The 17,859-nt window shown below is 39.0% G+C and overlaps 1 protein-coding gene and 1 long non-coding RNA gene across 2 annotated transcripts; both read right to left on the reverse strand.

The window, feature by feature from the left end:
- Positions 1 to 7,266: 7,266 nt before the first annotated feature.
- Positions 7,267 to 9,893, reverse strand: LOC146168081 (uncharacterized). Its single transcript, XM_083386204.1, has 4 exons — positions 9,264 to 9,893; positions 9,039 to 9,143; positions 8,562 to 8,667; positions 7,267 to 8,045 (listed from the first exon to the last, which is right to left on the reverse strand). The coding sequence occupies exons 1-4, from the start codon at positions 9,891 to 9,893 to the stop codon at positions 7,267 to 7,269; spliced, it is 1,620 nt and encodes a 539-aa protein (XP_083242330.1).
- A 2,773-nt stretch (positions 9,894 to 12,666) lies between these two features.
- On the reverse strand, positions 12,667 to 13,204 carry LOC146168082 (uncharacterized). The gene is made up of 3 exons (XR_014494737.1): positions 13,093 to 13,204; positions 12,893 to 12,943; positions 12,667 to 12,819 (listed from the first exon to the last, which is right to left on the reverse strand). It is a non-coding gene; the product is annotated as an uncharacterized LOC146168082 (long non-coding RNA).
- Between the last annotated feature and the right edge of the window lie 4,655 nt (positions 13,205 to 17,859).

Below are 17,859 nucleotides of genomic sequence, written 5' to 3' on the forward strand. Positions count from 1 at the left end.
TGCAATTAAATATCACTGAGAAAATAGGAAAATAGTGAAGGGTGTTGTTGGAGTTTTATTTGGTCGAATTGGCTAAACTGTAACTCAGGAAGCGTTTCGCATTGGGCTCATAACAAATTGCGCGTGGTTGACACATTGATTTTATCGAACTGATTTGGACAAACGTGTTGTGAGGACTTTGACTTAACATTTGTAAGATTGTATGATGTCGAGCGCAAAAAAATGTCAAGCGCAAATATTAAACATTGCGTTATCGTGTTTCAAAAGATGTTACGACCCACAGTCACAATACAACGGCAATACGCAAAAACAATATAGTTTCGCGAAAAAAATGTTCGCCTTCCCCTGTTGCTAGCCTGTTGTCATATATAAAATATGGATGAAAATAGTCCGAAAGTGCGATAACTTTTTTATCTATAAGTTAATTAAACAGGGTGGTGATACCGTCGATAATATGTGTATTACAAATAGAATGAAAATCAGCAAGGCACTCAAAAAAAATTGTTGTAAAATGGAATTAGAAGATTCGCGCGGAGCGCGAAAAATTTTGGCAGTTTTAATGTTAAAGTTGGCAAAAAACAGAGTTTGTATGTAGGAGTTATGCTTAACCTAAACGAAACCACTAAATACACTGCAAAAAAATTAAAATATTGAAGTCGAGCTCGCGCCCCCCTTAAAATTGCTTGGCGCCCCCCCGGTTAAGAACCGCTGGTGTAGTTTGTGTCGAACAACACGCCACGCCTTGCCACAAAGTCACGTCAAAACAACAGGGTTACTTCAGCCAGACTTGGACAACTAGCTAATTCTAGTTTTCTAATTCATTGAATTAGAGCAAAATGCGGCTAATTCTAATTCTAATCTAATTTGTGAATTGATTGTTTGCTCTAATTCTAGTTCTAATCTAATTTGGATTTTACCAAAAATGCTACTTTGTCCAACGGCATTTTTAGTCTCTCAGTTCAAACACAGAATTTCAATTAAAATTTTCTGGTTGGAACAACTTGTATGTAATTTTTACAGGCTAAAAAGCATTAACCATTCACGTTCTTATTATGATAAATTGCGATTAAATCAAATTGGTTGTAAAAACTAAATGTGATTCTAGTTCAAATTCTAGTTGAAATTTGATTTTTTAGGAATTCGGTAATTCTAATTTTAATCTAATTTGGAAAAACTAAAATGCTCTAATTTTAATTCTAATCTAATTTTAAAAAGCTAAAATAAATCTAGTTGTCCAAGTCTGACTTCAGCAGGTCAACTGGTCGCACGATAATATACCACAATAGGAATATTACGTCACAAACTCACAATCGTCAATGACAGATGGCAAATTAACGCAACGTCTGGGAATATTAGGTGGTTTAACATTTACAGGGATAACGCAATTTGTGACAACGTCACAAAAACACTAATCAGAAACAGTCAGTTAACGATCAGCAAAAGCGAACCTTTAGACGCAAAACGAACACGTACGTCGTCGACGACTCTGCCAGGCGCCAGCTGCGAAACCACTTAGTGCAGTGCTTCTTAAACTTTTTTAGTTTCGTTCACCCCTAGCATCTATCTCCAGATTTTATTCACCCTTGTCTCATGATATGATAAAACTATCTCGTCTATATTTAACAGCACAAAATGACTATTAGATTGTTTCGATTTTTGTTAAGATCAGCTCAAGCTAAGTTTTACCATTGCAAATCTACAATTTCTCGAGTCCAGATATATAAATTAAGCAACAAAAGCACAAAACAAAATCACCAAATTGTTGTACTTATACTAGGGCTACCATATTTTTAGCACCTAAAAAGAGGACATTTTTTGGCCTGCAAGTAAAACGAAAATAGAATTGTTACGTTTGAGAAATACGTGCCATATCCACAACTTTTTTCAGCAGCGGCACCCTTTGTAATTTTCCTATGACTTGCACCCCTACTAAAAGCAATTAGGAATTTGTAAATAAATATCACTGAGACAACTTGAGAATAGTGAAGTTTGGTGTCAGTCGCGCCAAGCGCGAAAAAAATTGGATTTAATTGGTTGAATTGGCGCTAAACTGTAAAATCAGGAGGCTTTTCGCAAAACATTTCGTCCCCCTGTTGCTAGCCTGTTATCCAATTACCGATATATAAAATATGGATAAAAAATAGTTTAAACGGGGGATGACCTTTATCGTTTATCTATAAGTTAGAAAAATTATAATTAAATAGGGCCGTTATACCTTCGATGATATGAAAACATGCAACGGCACTCAAAGAGGCTTTGTGCTTAACAAAGTAAAAAAAAATAGATAACAGAAGATTCGCAAATTGTTTTTGGCAGTTTTAATGTTAAAGTTGGCAAAAACAGAGTTTGTACAGCGCTGTAGGAGTGGTGTACAACCAAAACGATACCATTAGAATCATAGCAAAAAAATTAAATATTAACTTAGAGCTCGCCTCCCCCCTTACGAATTTCTTGGAGCCCCCCTAGAAACCCTTTTTAAACCAGCAATTCAGCATCTTTTATGAATAAGTATTTTTTGGAAATAAATACAACCTCTCGCCTAAAAGTCTTGTTAAAAGTATAAGCAACTAACTCGAAATGCGAAAAAAGAGGACATTTGGACATTTTTGAGCGTCCTCGGAGGACGATTCAGTTTTCTTGAGAAAAAGGGACAAATCCTCCTAAAAGAGGACATATGGTAGGCCTAACTTTTACACTCAGTGCAAACCAACTTAACTATTACAATAAGCAAAAAACACCAAAAAACAACAGTTCAGTAGTCGATTTACTTCAGAAATTTGTTTACTAGTGACTATAGGATGTTGCTGAAATTTTCGTTACCCTTATTCACCCCTTTTGGTTGGTTCACCCGTGCAAATATTTTATTAACCCGGGGGTGAACCATTCACCACTTTAAGAAACACTGACTTAGTGTACAATCGTTAACTTCAGGCGAAAAAATAAATCAAGACCGTAAAATATGTGTGATTGTGTGATTAATTGTGGTAGAGTCATAATTAGACTATCAGCAGCGCAGTTTCCTAAGTTCCGTCATACGGAAACTTCCATGTATGGAACTAGCTCTAAATTACAAGCACGTCTTTAGCCACCTGTAATACCTACTAAACGAAGATCGTTTTTCCCGGGTGTTATTATGCTACGATCAGCGCAACATCTGCGCCGAGCAGTGTGCCAAGTCAGCTAAAACTAAAGCTGCGGTTGTCGGAAAATAGGTTGTGTCAATTGCACACTTAACACGTGGTCTTAGAATATGCCTAAAGAACATAATTTTGCGTAAACTATATCATTACATAAAAATGGAAACTTTAAAACGCGCAAGACAGTCACCTTTTTCCTTTTAAGAATCTGCTTCAGTTGTTAGACAAATGCCGATGTTACACTAACATCGGATATTTGCGCAGAGAGCGAACAGCGAGAAATGTTAGGTGCGCCTAACTGGACGTTTTTTACCAAGAAAATAAGAAAGAAGGTTTGACTTTTTGGCGATTGTCGAAATATACACTTGCTAATCAGCGAACCTAAGCGATTAACGAAAGAGAAAAACTATCCTGCGTTTACGGTCCACCAAACAAAGGACGATGTAGCGTCTACTTCCGCGTCCAGGCCTACGCAGACGCCCAATCGGGTACTTCAGGTTTGACAATTCGAAAAAGCGCTCTCCTACACAGTTCTCTCCTCGAAAAACACTCCACAAAAGGTATCCAACCAAAACTTTATTATTGGTGACACGCTTTAGGCTTGAAATAGCAGGACGTGCAACTATGTAGGCGAGTGAGCGGTTTTCTAAAATCAACGAAATAGACACATTGTATATACATTTTACAACACCAAACAACAAATAGCACAAATCTCACCGAAACGTTTGTGCCTGGGTCTTCAGTTAAATGTGTCGGTACCAGGGGCGGATCTAGGGGGGCGATATGGCCATGGCCCCCCCCAAACTAAAAAATATGTACATTTTTTTTACTTAATAGGCAGCTTATTTTCGCGGTTCCCTAGGTAGTATGGCCTATTTTCGCCAAAATAAGACATCTTTTTAAGCTTTGTAGTGGTGTACGAGCTTATGGCGCAATATAATGAATATTTCAAAAAAATGGTAAAATTCGTTTCGCGCACTCGCGCAAAGCGGCGTTTTTTCAGATTTGCAGAGACGGCTTAAGTGACCGTACGCTGACCTTGACTATATAATAACTAACTTATATCTAAGTACAATTAAAAGCTTTTTTGTTGTTAATGCAAATCTGTATTAGAACCAGCCTGCCAATATACTTCATTCGGCCCGCCGCCTCTGACAAATTAGACACGAGTCCATTTTAAATACTTTTTGACTATTGTAAGTGTGTAAATGCAAAAAATTTTCACGCTTCGCGCTAATGATCTTAATACATCCAGTGTGTTACATTAAGTTTGATGCTCTTTTTGAACTAGATCAGCGCTTCTTTACTGTTGCGCCGTGGAAAGCTGCCAGGTGCGTCGCGGACAAACGAAAAACGTATTCAAACATAATCGACAAATATTTTTTAACCATTTTTTTTTAAATGTAACAAAAACAAGAAAAAAAAAGAAATACCGGTATACCAAAAAATCGCGCTCGCTTCGCTCGCCAGGTCTGCCCCAAATGGTTAACAAACACTAAAATAGATTAACTATAAAATTTATCGCGTTTTCTCAAAGTAGTTTTATTAGGCTACGCTTTTTAATAGTAGTAGGGGGGTGGCGACGTGTGGACTCGAATTTTAAACCAAGTATACGCTTTTTTAGCCAATTTGCGCCAAGACTTTACTGCCTCCTTAAAAGTAATTATAAACACGTTTTTAAAGTGCAAAAAAATCCGACGCCCACCTGATTCACAATTGTTATAAAGTTGTAATAACACAAAATCTCATTTAACATATGTTGTGCGGCCCGTAGAGACCTTTCTGAGTTTGGTTTTAGCCCGCGACTACTACACAAAGGTTGCCGACCCTTGTGTAAGGATTTGAATAACCTATCCAATGTTAGGATTAACTCTGCATAGAGTTTTGCTCATTTCAGCAACCTTATTTGGCCAAAACCAACTACAGTAACTTAAAAATTGAGAGAAGTGTCATGAAAGAACCACAGCTGACCGCTGCAGACAACGCTCTGGTTTTATTGCGACGTGGCCTCGTCGCTTTTTCGGTGGCATGTGCGGTTGCTCTCGCCTTTTCGGGAAAAAGCAAGATGTGTAGACAATAGACATGGTAGCGTCTGTCAGCGATATTTCATACCGGGTCAAACTAGGAAACCGGCCCACTGTAGAGGCCAGTGTTGTAATTACTTAAGTCAATGACTTGACTTAAGTCACTGTTTTTAAATGACTTGACTTGACTTAAGTCTTTTGGGCAAATGACTTGACTTAAGTCATTTGGACAAATGACTTGGGTTAAAATAAATTGTTTTAATTAAGCAATTATTTATAAAATTGCGTTATTTATCCCAATCTTTGCACATAAAAGAAAAAAAAAAATTTGCTTGTTATATGCTGCTTTTATGTTATTTTTTACTTGAGTTGCTCATAATAATCGGAGGAGTTTGCCGGTTTTCATAATTTAAAGTTTTATTTTTTTGACAAGGGCTGGACTTGAAGTTGACTTGCTCTAATTATGACTTGACTGGGACTTGACTTGGGCAACTGATGACTTGGACTGGGACTTGACTTGCTATTTATTCAAAAAGACTTGACTTGTACTTAAGTTATTTTACGAATGACTTGACTGGGACTTAAGTTATTTCAAAATGACTTGTTTACAACACTGGTAGAGGCTAAACTTATTACTTTTTCGTGCTTTCAAAAGGTCTGTTTTTCTCGTTATTTTGCAGGAGTTAGTTTATTCGGCCAGCCGATGTTATTTTTACCTGAATTATGACGTCACGCAATGGTATACTTTTGTGACGTCATATCTGAAAAAATTGTGACGTCATATCTGAAAAAATTTCATGGCCCTCCCCAAACTGAAATCCTAGATCCGCGCCTGGTCGGTACGAAGCCAAACTGTAATTATAACATGATATTTAGGGCAGTTATAGTTGGCACAATGAAAACAATCGCGGTAACAATGAACAACAATGACAATTCTTAAAATTACTGTACACTGAGTTAATGTTTACATGTTCATCTACAACAGTCAACACAACACATACCAAAATACAGCTTGGGTTCAAATTACTTTCAATTAACACAGCAAACGTAACTTTACACAGTTATTCAAGTTAAGCTTTTAAATTACTTCTGTAAAGGCATTAACAATAAAACATTAGCATTTTTAAATTCAGCAAACAAAATGGCTACGTTTCCAACAAAAAACGAGGCGACATCGAGACCGCATGAGGCGGTGTTTTTAACTATTTAAATTACACAAAAAGGGGAACAGTTTACAATAATGTAGATTTGCGATATAACATCCTCCCCCCTAAATGTACGACACAGGACAGTACATTTCAATTGACATCGAAAAACGTAGCAAATCAACGCAAAGTCTAAAGAACGAAGCCTCTCTGTATGTACATTCCCAATCGCGATAGTCACGCCTGTATATGGGCAAGCGTGAACCAGCATAGCGTTCGTTTCCATATCTTCCTTCTTTCGTGCACCACACTCCGATCTAGTAATCGACGACTAGTTGTCGGATGCGCGCCGGTGCGCGCCTCTACGATGAGGCATAATTTTGCAATCGGTCGCTTTACGACACTGGATTGCGTTTTAAGATCCACATGTCGGACAACTCCATGTTTGTCCGGATAGGTTTGGATCACACGACCCATGTCCCAGCCACGGCGGGGCAAGGATTCGTTTACGATGAGAACGATATCTCCTTCTTCGAGGTTTCTTCTTTCGGGCCACTTCTGTCGCAAAGCGATGGTGGGCAGGTACTCTTTCGTCCACCTCCTCCAAAACTCGTCAGCTAGAAACTGGACTTTGTAGTTCCTTTTCATCGAGCTGCCCAGGTGACATAACAGGACTGGGCCTTTGCAGTAGAATGTGATTTTGTGTCAGCGGTTCTACGTTACTGGGGGTAAACGTGACAGGCGTCAGTGGTCGAGAGTTGAGGATATTCTCAACTTCTATCGTCAGCGTGTGAAGGGTGTCCTCGCTGATGCTCGGTGCTTTATGCAACATTCCACTCAAAATATTTTTAATCGAACGGATCATCCTTTCCCATATTCCGCCCATATGGCTGGCTGCAGGCGGATTGAACGACCATTTGATTCCTTGTTGCTGAAGGTGCGTTTCCAGCCTTTTTTGGTCTATTGGTTCCAGTAATTCGCGTAAAACACGTTCAGCGCCAACGAAATTGGTTCCATGTCGCTGTATATCTCAATTGGCTTTTCTCGTCTTGCAATGAATCTTCGTAAGGCATTAATAAATGCGTCGGTTGATAAATCCTCAGCGATTTCAATGTGCACTGCGCGCATAGTCATACACGTGAAAATACAGCCACGTTTTACAATAAACTGGCCAAAATAATCAATTCCGGTGTGTGCGAACGGTGGTTCGCTATTCTTCAAACGAGCCACGGATAGTTCTGCCATCAGTTGCCGGCTGCGCGGCGCATTGCGCTTGCGACATAGTATGCAATGGGCCATAGTGCGGCGAACTGCGGCACCGCCTTTGATAATCCAAAACCTTTGGCGAATTAACGTCCAAGTGTGCGCAGTTCCGTAATAACCCGCTTCTTTATGATAATGAGTTATTATCAGCTTCGTAAGGTGATGGTAGCTAGGCAAAATAATCGGATGCTTGGACTCAAATGGTATAGGTGCATTGTCCGATCTTCCTCCAAGTCTTATGACACCATTCATTAGTAGGGTATTCAGTTTATTTAAACACTTCGTTTGGTCGCACTTCATAAGACAGCGACGGGTCTGCCGATCAGTGTTTGAATTTGACTTTGATAGTGCTTTGAATGCAGCTGGAAAGGCGGAGCGTTGAACAAACTTCACAATTTCCAACTCTGCTTCATTAATCTCTTGAACTGTAAGTCTTCCTTGTGGAACTCCTTCTTTCTTATACAGAAGTTCAACATCTGTTGAAAATGAATAAAGAGTTATTCGAAACATTCAAAATGATACCTACTTCTGTATGGGCTTTGATATTCTTATTACGTCTTACTACAACCTCCAACCATTATGCTCCAAAATCCTTCTTTCTTGAAACGTAGGAAACGTTTGTAGCGCAACAGCCACGCTACTGTCTTTTTCAGGCGATTCAGAGACGAATATCGTTGAACAAAGGTTTCCAATGGGCTTATAGAGCCGCAACAAGTCGCCATTGACGTTTTTGCATGGCCAAAACTCCTTACTTTTCCATAAATATGCTGGACCTTTTAGCCATGTACTGGATCCTAGCAACCTCTTCACGGTGACCCCACGTGATGCTTCGTCAGTGGGGTTTAGCTTAGTCCTCACGTGCCTTCACTGAAATGGAGTAGTTTGCTGGTGAATTTTTGACAAACGATTTGCCACAAAAGTTGAAAATCGTTTTCGTTCATTGCGAATGCTGAATAAAACAGCGTTTGAGTCTGTCCAAAAAACAGATTCACACTCAGGGAAATTCAAATTTTTTCTTAACCACTTGTCAGCTTTTATTGCAAGAACAGCTGCAACAAGTTCCAACCTTGGAATGCTTTCACTCTTTGGTGGCGTGACCTAAGCAACAAAACCATATCCGTTCACAGATGCGTCGCAGAAGTAATGTATTTGACGGTTTATTACTTTGCCAAAATTGGGTGGAGTAAACCACCTTGGCAATGTCAGGCGTTTTAGCTCTGGAAGTTGGCAACACCATTCCTTCCACTTTACTAAGAGAGGCGTTGGGATTGCATCATCCCAGCCTAGTTTCAACTGAATGACCTCTTGCTGTATTTTCTTGGCGACAAGAATAACAGGTGCTGCAAAACCAAGTGGATTATACAGCGAATTGATGACTGATAGCATTTTCCTTCGGGTAAGCGTAGTTTCCTCTTTAGTTTCCTTTGTACGAAATCCAAATGTGTCTCGAAAAACATCCCAGAACACACCAAGCACACGCTCTTGAATCCCTCCTGTGGAAATATTTCCTTCATTGACTTTGCCCTTTCTGTTTCAGGTATCGCATCCAAAACCGCTTGGCTGTTTGAAATCCACTTTGTTAGATGGAACCCACCTTTTTGTAACAACTGGCTAAGTTGGGAGATGGTGCTTATGGCTTCCTTTCCTGTGGAAGCAGATGCTAAACAATCATCTACTTAAAAATTGTTTTTCACTATGTCAGACACATGCTTGTCGAACTCGTGTCCGAATTCGTCGGCTGTGTGCTTCATGCAAAATGTGGCACAGCATGGAGACGATGTGGCTCCGAAAATATGAACCAACATTTGGTGAACAGTGGGTCTTCTTTCCATGTTGCCTTCTGGCCACCATAAGAATCTAAGCGAATTGGCATCGCTCTCCTTGACTCGAACTTGGTGGAACATCGCTTCCACATCACCGACAATCGCAATCGGATTTTGACGGAATCGGGTCAACACACTGATCAAACTATTAACGAGATCAGGGCCTTGCATGAGGGCATCGTTTAAGGACAGGCCCTTGTACTTCGCAGCGCAGTCAAACACAATTCTGACTTTGCCCGGCTTCTGTGGATGGTAAACTGGGTGGTGAGGAAGATACCACTCCTGTCCAGCGACAGGCTCATTGGAAGGCACTTCGCGGGCAAAGCCCTTTGCAATGTACTCTTGCATTTTATCCACATAGTTTTTGCGAAGCGCTTCGTCTCTTTGCAGGCGCTTCTTTAAATACTGCAGTCTTCTTTCTGCCAGAATGAAATTGCTCTCTAGTACTTTCATGCCTGGCCTCCATGGTAGAGGAAGGTAGTAGGTAGTGTCCATTGACATACTGAACTTCTTCCTTCATCAACTTGAAAACTTCTCTGTCCCCCTTGAAAGTTGGGATTTCCAGATCTCCAGGTTCCTTTTGAAAATCTTGATACCACGATCTTTGAATTTGGTGATCAAGCTCCACTGTCTGAATTCGGTTTGCTTTAATGCGTCCTTGTCTGGAGAAGGACCGATCAGAGACCAACCTAGAGGTGTTCGAGCTGCAAATGGCTCCTTCTTTCTTCCAGTTCTAATTTCTAAGGTTCGGTGAGCATATGGCGTATCGGTGACAATTAACAACATTATTTCCTGGCTATCAACTCTTGGCATATCCAGTCCCTTTAAATGAGGTAAATGCTGCAATTGCTCCTCAGTAGGATAGGTGTATGGACAAACCGGAATATGGTCCACAGACATTGCGTCTCCTATATCAATGACTTCCTTTCCATCCATGGACACAACCTGTAAATCAACTCCAATTCCTTCTAGTATATTTGGTCTTCTGCCAAGTGTATCCATTTGTACTCGTTTTTGTTTTCCAGATAAGCCAAGCATCTGTATCAGCTTGGTGTGGCAAAACGTTAAATCTGAACCAATATCAAGGAAAGCAAAGGACTCCACTTCCTTGCCATTGGCGAGAAACCTGACAGGGACAACACTCATATAGGCGCTGTATCCGTCCTTTACTCTGTTACAACTCACTTTGGATGTCGAAGGCACGTCATTTTCAGGTGGGTGCCTCTCTCTCGCTTCAGGACTTCTTGAGACAGGAATGCTTTTCGGAGGCAAATGCAGCAGTGCATTATGCCTTCTTCCACAGCCTTGAACGATACAGGTAACAGCTTCTTTACAGAGTCTTGCAATGTGGCCACTCTGTAAACAATTAAAGCACAGATTCTTTTCACGTAGCCAGCTGGCTCTTTCACGAAACTGTCTTTGCCTTTAAACATGGACAATTCACAAATAAATGTGCTTGACTGCAAAACAAACATCTTGGTACTGGCCTAGCAAAAACTGGCTGGGCTGGCGCTCTGTTCACCTTTGTTACAACGGTGTGAACAGAGCTCATTTTCGTTTGTCTTTCTGTCTGCTTCTTTTCTTCTCTTTTGCAAGGAACCAACAGCTTTCCAAAAACAGTATTGGTAACCTCGGATTCTTCTTCAACAAATTCTACCAGATGCTGGAAATTTGCTTTTTTACCAGACTCCCTGAGGATGGTAGCCACACGTCGCTTCCACAGATTCTGTGAACTGTAGGGTAGTTTGAGTATTAACTCTACTAGGCGATCAGTAGTATTTAGGTCACTAAAATTCCCCAAACTTTTCAAAATTAAAAGGCATTTTCGCAATGAGGTAGCAAAATGCTGCAAGCCTTCTGAATCATCAGGTTTAAGGTTTGGCCCACTGGTAAGTTGGCAAACAAGCGCCCTCGATACAATATATGGTTTACCAAAGTTATCATATAATATGGATCGAGCTTCATTGTATCCAGCAGTTGGGGGTAAAACTCTACAATGTTCTATAAGAGAGTATGCCTTTCCTTTACAATGTCCCAACAGATAATTCAATTTCACCTGGTCAGATGGTGCCTTCTTCTCTATCCTTGTTTCAAAACTTCTGATAAATTGCCAATATTCCATTGGTTCTCCATTAAACTTTACAGCATCGTTTTTTGGGGTGTACATTGCTTCTCCAACTGCAGTCACAATTCCACGAACTACAGCATTACTTTCCCTTTGCGTAATTTCCTCCTTAGCTGGGGGATCATAATCATTTTTGTGCTCGTGTGTAAGGGTAGACTGAGGCAGCACCAGTTCAAATGGAGAACGAACATCATCAGAAACGATTTCATTAGGTGATTTCGGAACAGGAGGATCACAGGTATTAACATGTGCTTCATCATGATCTTCTACAGACAGCCTTGACGCTGTCTCCCACACTTTAACTTCGGCTTCTGCTTCTTCAAGTTCCCTTCGTGCTGCCAGTTTTCGACTTTCAGCTTCAAGTTTCTGGCTTTGGGCTTTAAGTTCTGCTTCAAGTTTCAGCTTTTCAGTTTCAAGTTTCTGTTCCTTTTCAACATGTGATGTTCTTACCCGTGCCTTCTCAAGTCTAACTTTAGCTTCAAGTCTCTTTGTACTGGATGAGGTACTTGACACAGTCTTTGCAACACTTCCAGAACGATGTGTAGACTTCAAAGAGTGTGAGCTTTCACTAGCAACAGGTATATGCTTCACAGCTGAAATTGTTCGTTGAGCAACAGGAGATGTTAGAAATGTCAAGGAACTTGAAGTGAGGTCGTGTCCAATGTTATCTATCAGCTTTTGTTCAAACTGCTTAATTCTATTTTCCATTTCCGTTTTGCCATGAATGACTCCATCTAATTGCTGCTGGAAATCATCATGCTTTTCACCAGGTGGTAACCAGTCCAAAAACTTTGAATAATTATTCATTAGACGCACTGAGACTTCTTCTATTCGTTTAGTAACTGATTTTACCAATGATGCATCTTTATACATCATTGCATTTTCGGCAGTTCTGTACCAGTCTTTCAGCAGACCTTTATCATGCTTAAGTTCCTGCATTGAGGGTGCAGCATGTTTATGTAGCTGAACTGTTCTCCTATTCTTAGGAGAAGATTTATAGGAATGTCCACTCTCACTTCCGGGCATTGTGGGCAAAGTGGCTTGTTCTTCTTGAAAATTTAATTATTATCTTCGGTGCAAAACGTTTCGAAAACTTCGAATGTAGCGTCTACTTCCGCGTCCAGGCCTACGCAGACGCCCAATCGGGTACTTTAGGTTTGACAATTCGAAAACGCGCTCTCCTACACAATTCTCTCCTCGAAAAACTCCACAAAAGGTATCCAACCAAAACTTTATTATTGGTGACACGCTTTAGGCTTGAAATAGCAGGACGAGCAATTATGTAGGCGAGTGAGCGGTTTTCTAAAATCAACGAAATAGGCACATTATATATACATTTTACAACACCAAAAAAAACAAATAGCACAAATCTCACCGAAACGTTTGTGCCTGGGTCTTCAGTTAAATGTGTCGGTACGAAGCCAAACTGTAATTATAACATGATATTTAGGCCAGTTATAGTTGGCACAATGAAAACAATCGCCGAGGCAATGAACAACAATGACAATTCTTAAAATTACTGTATACTGAGTTATTGTTTACATGTTCATCTACAACAGTCAACACAACACTTACCAAAATACAGCTTGGGTTCAAATTACTTTCAATTAACACAGCAAACGTAACTTTACACAGTTATTCAAGTTAAGCTTTTAAATTACTTCTGTAAAGGCATTAACAATAAAACATTAGCATTTTTAAATTCAGCAAACAAAACGGCTACTTTTCCAACAAAAAACGAGGCGACATCGTGACCGCATGAGGCGGTGTTTTTAACTATTTAAATTACACAAAAAGGGGAACAGTTTACAATAATGTAGATTTGCGATGTAACAGACGAAAAACGACGTTTTGCGCTCGATTTTGGTTTCGCATTCGCTTAAGACGCGTGACCCAATTACATTAAAATCTGCCGCTTCGGACAGCCTGTAAACCCTGATGAGATTTCGCGGTTGGCTGGTGCTTGTTGTACCGCAATAACACGAAGCGTGGTTTACCGTGTGTAAGTTGTGTTCGCAATTACTGCCCGATGTTTGTGTTTTGTTGTAACTGTATTTCTTGAACCTGAAGACATATGGCCTTTTATCTGATTGTTGTGAGCGGTGTGTTGCCGATTTGTGTTAATTGGGGGAAAATGTTGTAAAGGAAATTGCTCTTGTTAAGTTTGGCATTAGTAAATTATATCAAATTCGGCAATAAGTGGTAAGTGACTAAAAAATATTGAGAACCACTGCTGTAGTTTAACAGTTATTTTTAGTGTACTCGACCCCAAGCCTTCTCTTTTCAGAATATTTATCGTATTTCATTTTACTGTTGTTTTTATAGCTTGTTTCTTTGTCACTAAACAAAATCCGTAAAACCTGAAACGTAAAATTTGCAATGTTCTGCTAGTATTCAGTGGTTTCTCTTCGTCTTCATGTACGAGGCCATGATCCCCAAACTCTTTGTCGTGTAAAGTCTTACTCCACAGCTACATAAATGCAAATACTTTTTCGATTTTTGCGGTTTTTATTTCGACCTTCGGCAAATCTATCGAACGTGTTAGCCGTTAGCACTCTTTTAAACAGGCTATGAAAATTTAATCCTAAAAATGCACATTTGTTTAAATATAATTAGATAAACAATTGTGATTCAAGAAATCTAAGTGACCAATGAACAGTAAGCATACTGCAATTGTTTGGTTATGGTCACATTTTTCCGTTTAACTTTATACCATTGAATAAACCAGTGTCCTATCGCTCACCAAATTGGGATCCAGGGGGTGGCAAGAACACCTAATTTTTGGGATGTGTTGGACCGGTTTGAGAGAAGTGCGTCCTATATGGCACTTTCTTTCTAAAATGGCTGTTTTGTGAACTTATAAGTTGTATTTGCGTTTTAAAGCAAATGTACGACAAAATATATCGCGCTGCTAGAAAGTATTGTTTTACAGGTTTTCCCTGTGACTTGAGGCTAAGCGCCCTGACCCTTTCCAAGATGCAATTTAGCTAAATTGATCTGGTTAATAAAACCTTTTTGCGCTAAATGATAACGTCTTTGTAATTTAGTGATTGTGTAGTATGCAACATATCGCTTACGCGAACATTCTACGCTTATAAAATGCAGTCTTCTAATTACACTTTTTGTGAAATAGGCAAATTTTTCGCGCTTCGCGCGTACCATTTTTCCCAGTCTCATGAAATTCGATTTTATTTGCGCATTAGTTCGACGACATAAGCAAGTTCCTGGAGCTTATATGTCTTTCGATGTTACTTTGTGACGTTATCTTTAATCATTTCATGCCCCGACCAAACGAAAATCGTTCATCCGCTCCTGGTACGCACGTAGCCTACTTTATGTGGCCCGCAAAATATATGCAATAAATATTGTGGCCCGCGATGCAGTCAACCGTGGACCACCCTGAGGGCCGTGGGGATTTGGAAGACTTAATTTCTTTTTTTTTAAGCTTTTGAGGAATCTACTTAGTCTCTGAAAATGTCGCCATAACGTATGAACATATATTTCGTTTCGTAGCGTACGTTAAAAATAAACAAATTTATCGTGCCTAATTTTAAAACTTCCTAAATGGAAAATACACTTTTTCCTTCTCTGAAAGGAATCAAAATAAATCCAATATTCTAATAGAAAAGTTTTTAACCTTTTTTTGTATTTCTAGTTTAACAATACGTTAAAATTATGCAGGTGTTTAGCTCCAATGGGTAAACAAAATGTTTTAGACCAGGATTTAGAGGCAAGTGGCCGCGTAATTTGCATACGATACAACCAATACGCAAAAACCGCGGGCAAACTCTCCGCAGTAGAACCGCGTGATCTTTTCATGACAACTAGAGTGGCGCACAGCCGTTTTTTAAGCGACCCACAATTTATAAAAAAAATATAAAACAGGTAAAATTGTGCGACCAAATACCTTTGTTAAAAGCAACGCGTATAGAGGAATATTTTATGAAAGTCATTTCATATGAATTTGTTTAACTTGTAACGCCACAATTAAAAAAGTAAAACTAAGCTGCAGACGAATGAACCTAAGCTCAATACCAAACACAAAATAAAATAATATAATTATAAACTAAAACATTATGTGCCACGAGTTCCAACTTGAGGCATCCATATATTTGGATCTATGTTAACATTGTTAACACCATTTTCAGGTTCAACGGCAACGTCTCGCAAGCTACAGTTTTTGTTTTGTTGCGTGTGGTTGTCGTACGGCAAATTGCGTCTCGTGATTGTTTGATCACTACTCAACGTGGTGGACCGTTAACAGAACAATTAACAGCCGCAACAGGGCTTAAACAAAAAATCGTTTTTTCTGCGTTGTGTTTTGATGCCTTTAAAGAAGTAAAATACAAATTAAAAATATGACATGCTAACTTTGATAACTGAATGAGAAAAGGAAATTCAGCCTTAGGGCTGTTAAAATTATTATGTTAAATTTTTAATGCAAATTATTATGTAATTCTAGCGCTGCTGGTCCGTTAATTGAATGCAATAACTTTCCAATTTAAAAAGGGACACTTGAAACTGATGAAGTTTACCTGAGAGGCAACGACACTATAACAGATATCTAACAGCCTTAACTAAACCTGCCAAATGATTCACATAATTTGCTATCGTTGGCCACATTTTATTATTTATATTTTGATCAGCAGGTTACAAGTCAGATTCGAGAAAATGTCAATTAAGCTGCTGATAGGCTACATGTGGGAGAAAAAAAACACCCGCAGAAAAGTTATATTGTGCCCTTTGTTAGGTTGAGCCCATAATTGAAACATTGCCTTGGCTAGATGGGCAGCAGGAATGTCTCACTGGTTTGTGATTCGAATAAATGGTACCATTAATGATATTAGAAGACTGTAGTCATAAATTATTTAGCGACTTCGAAGTAAATACGCCATCGGCTGAGGTTTGAAGTCGATCATCGACTTGGCAGGTTGTGTTGGTCTATGTTAAGTAACATAAGCATTGTAGGCCAATACTTGACTCTCATGATAAAAGCCTTATTTAATTTGTAAGTACGCAGCCATACAATGAAAGATTGAAATATTTTTTTATTACAATTTTGTTGAAAAGTGTTTCATTTGGATTTAACCAGGCTGGACGCACCTGTTTAATAATTAATTTCAGTTTCGTTTTTTCAGCCATTGGTGCATTACGACGAGTTATAGTGAATCTCAGCACACGAACTGCATACTCTTTCGCATAAGTAAATTAATTATGCACGAAGACCAGCTTTAAGCCATGGGAGAAGAAAATTGTCCATTTTTAACTAAGCAAATATTAGAGTTAAGCAAATTTCTATACACAAGTAAAATTATATATATATATAGGAAAATCAAGAAATAATAAGAAATTGTTGAAAGAACCCAAGGTTAAAAACGACGAATGACTGTTGAAAGCTAGAACGATGTAGTATTCATGCAATCTGAAGCATAGCTTGTTATCCGATACATCTATTTTATTATTGATTTTTATCATTGTCATTCCCTTCGGATTTGCTTCGAACGTTTTGGTTAGTGATTGATCGTTCTACAATAAGTCATTAATATTACAGAGTTCTTTAAAGCAAGAATCCCTAAAAAGAATTACTCAAATAGTTTAAATGTATAGTCAATGCTATGTCTTATAGATAGGCTTTTCTTGCCCTTACACTAACTGATAAGCCTACAGGAGAAAAATAAATTATGTTAAACTGGATAGGAATGGTATTACCTAGTAGGGCGACAGTAGTTGGCATTTATTTATTAAATATGGTCCTATTTCTAAAACTTATTAATTACGTTAAGTTGAACAAGGTATAATGACAACATTCGTTGTAATTGCGGTTCTAATTAGGAAGGAAGGCAAATGACACCACTGTTTCGGTGGCTGCTCGACGGCAATTGAAGTCAATTAGGAAAGCGATCGTCCCGTAAAACGTACTATTGCCACGACATCGATTATTTCTTGTCAAACTAATGCATTTTGGCAGCATCCAAGGATATGGACGAGAGATTACAATAGGTGATCGATTGCAGACTGTGAAATTGAGAGAAACATGGTGCTTAAAGGTGCTACAATTTGCTGAACGTCTATATCGACTGGAACCATTATTAGGAAAGGCTTTATTAAAACGGCGAGCTCTTTCACGTCAAGCTTCCGTTTAAAGTTTTCTATAGATACGAAACAACGAACCTGAAAGCAGCATTTGTTCCCAATTTGATTATGCTTGAAGAAATTATCGAACGAAATCGTATTTCGGTAATCTTTTTTTAAAGACTATTAACAGGACTATTTTGAAGTAGGCAGTTTTGGAACAGCGAGATTCTGTTTACGTTTAAAAGGGATTGGCTGTTTAAATAGGAA

Source organism: Ascidiella aspersa, chromosome 1 (assembly GCF_963924565.1).
Source record: "Ascidiella aspersa chromosome 1, kaAscAspe10.2, whole genome shotgun sequence".
NCBI classification, from domain to species: domain Eukaryota; kingdom Metazoa; phylum Chordata; class Ascidiacea; order Phlebobranchia; family Ascidiidae; genus Ascidiella; species Ascidiella aspersa.

Coding starts and splice junctions, on each gene's coding strand:
- LOC146168081 (XM_083386204.1), bottom strand. CDS start 9,893: ATGTCAATGGACACTACCTACTACCTTCCTCTACCATGGAGGCCAGGC. Junction 9,144..9,263: donor ACAAGCATGTGTCTGACATA/GTGAAAAACAAT, acceptor CATCTAACAAAG/TGGATTTCAAACAGCCAAGC. Junction 8,046..8,561: donor AAATTTGAATTTCCCTGAGT/GTGAATCTGTTT, acceptor CATTTTCAACAG/ATGTTGAACTTCTGTATAAG.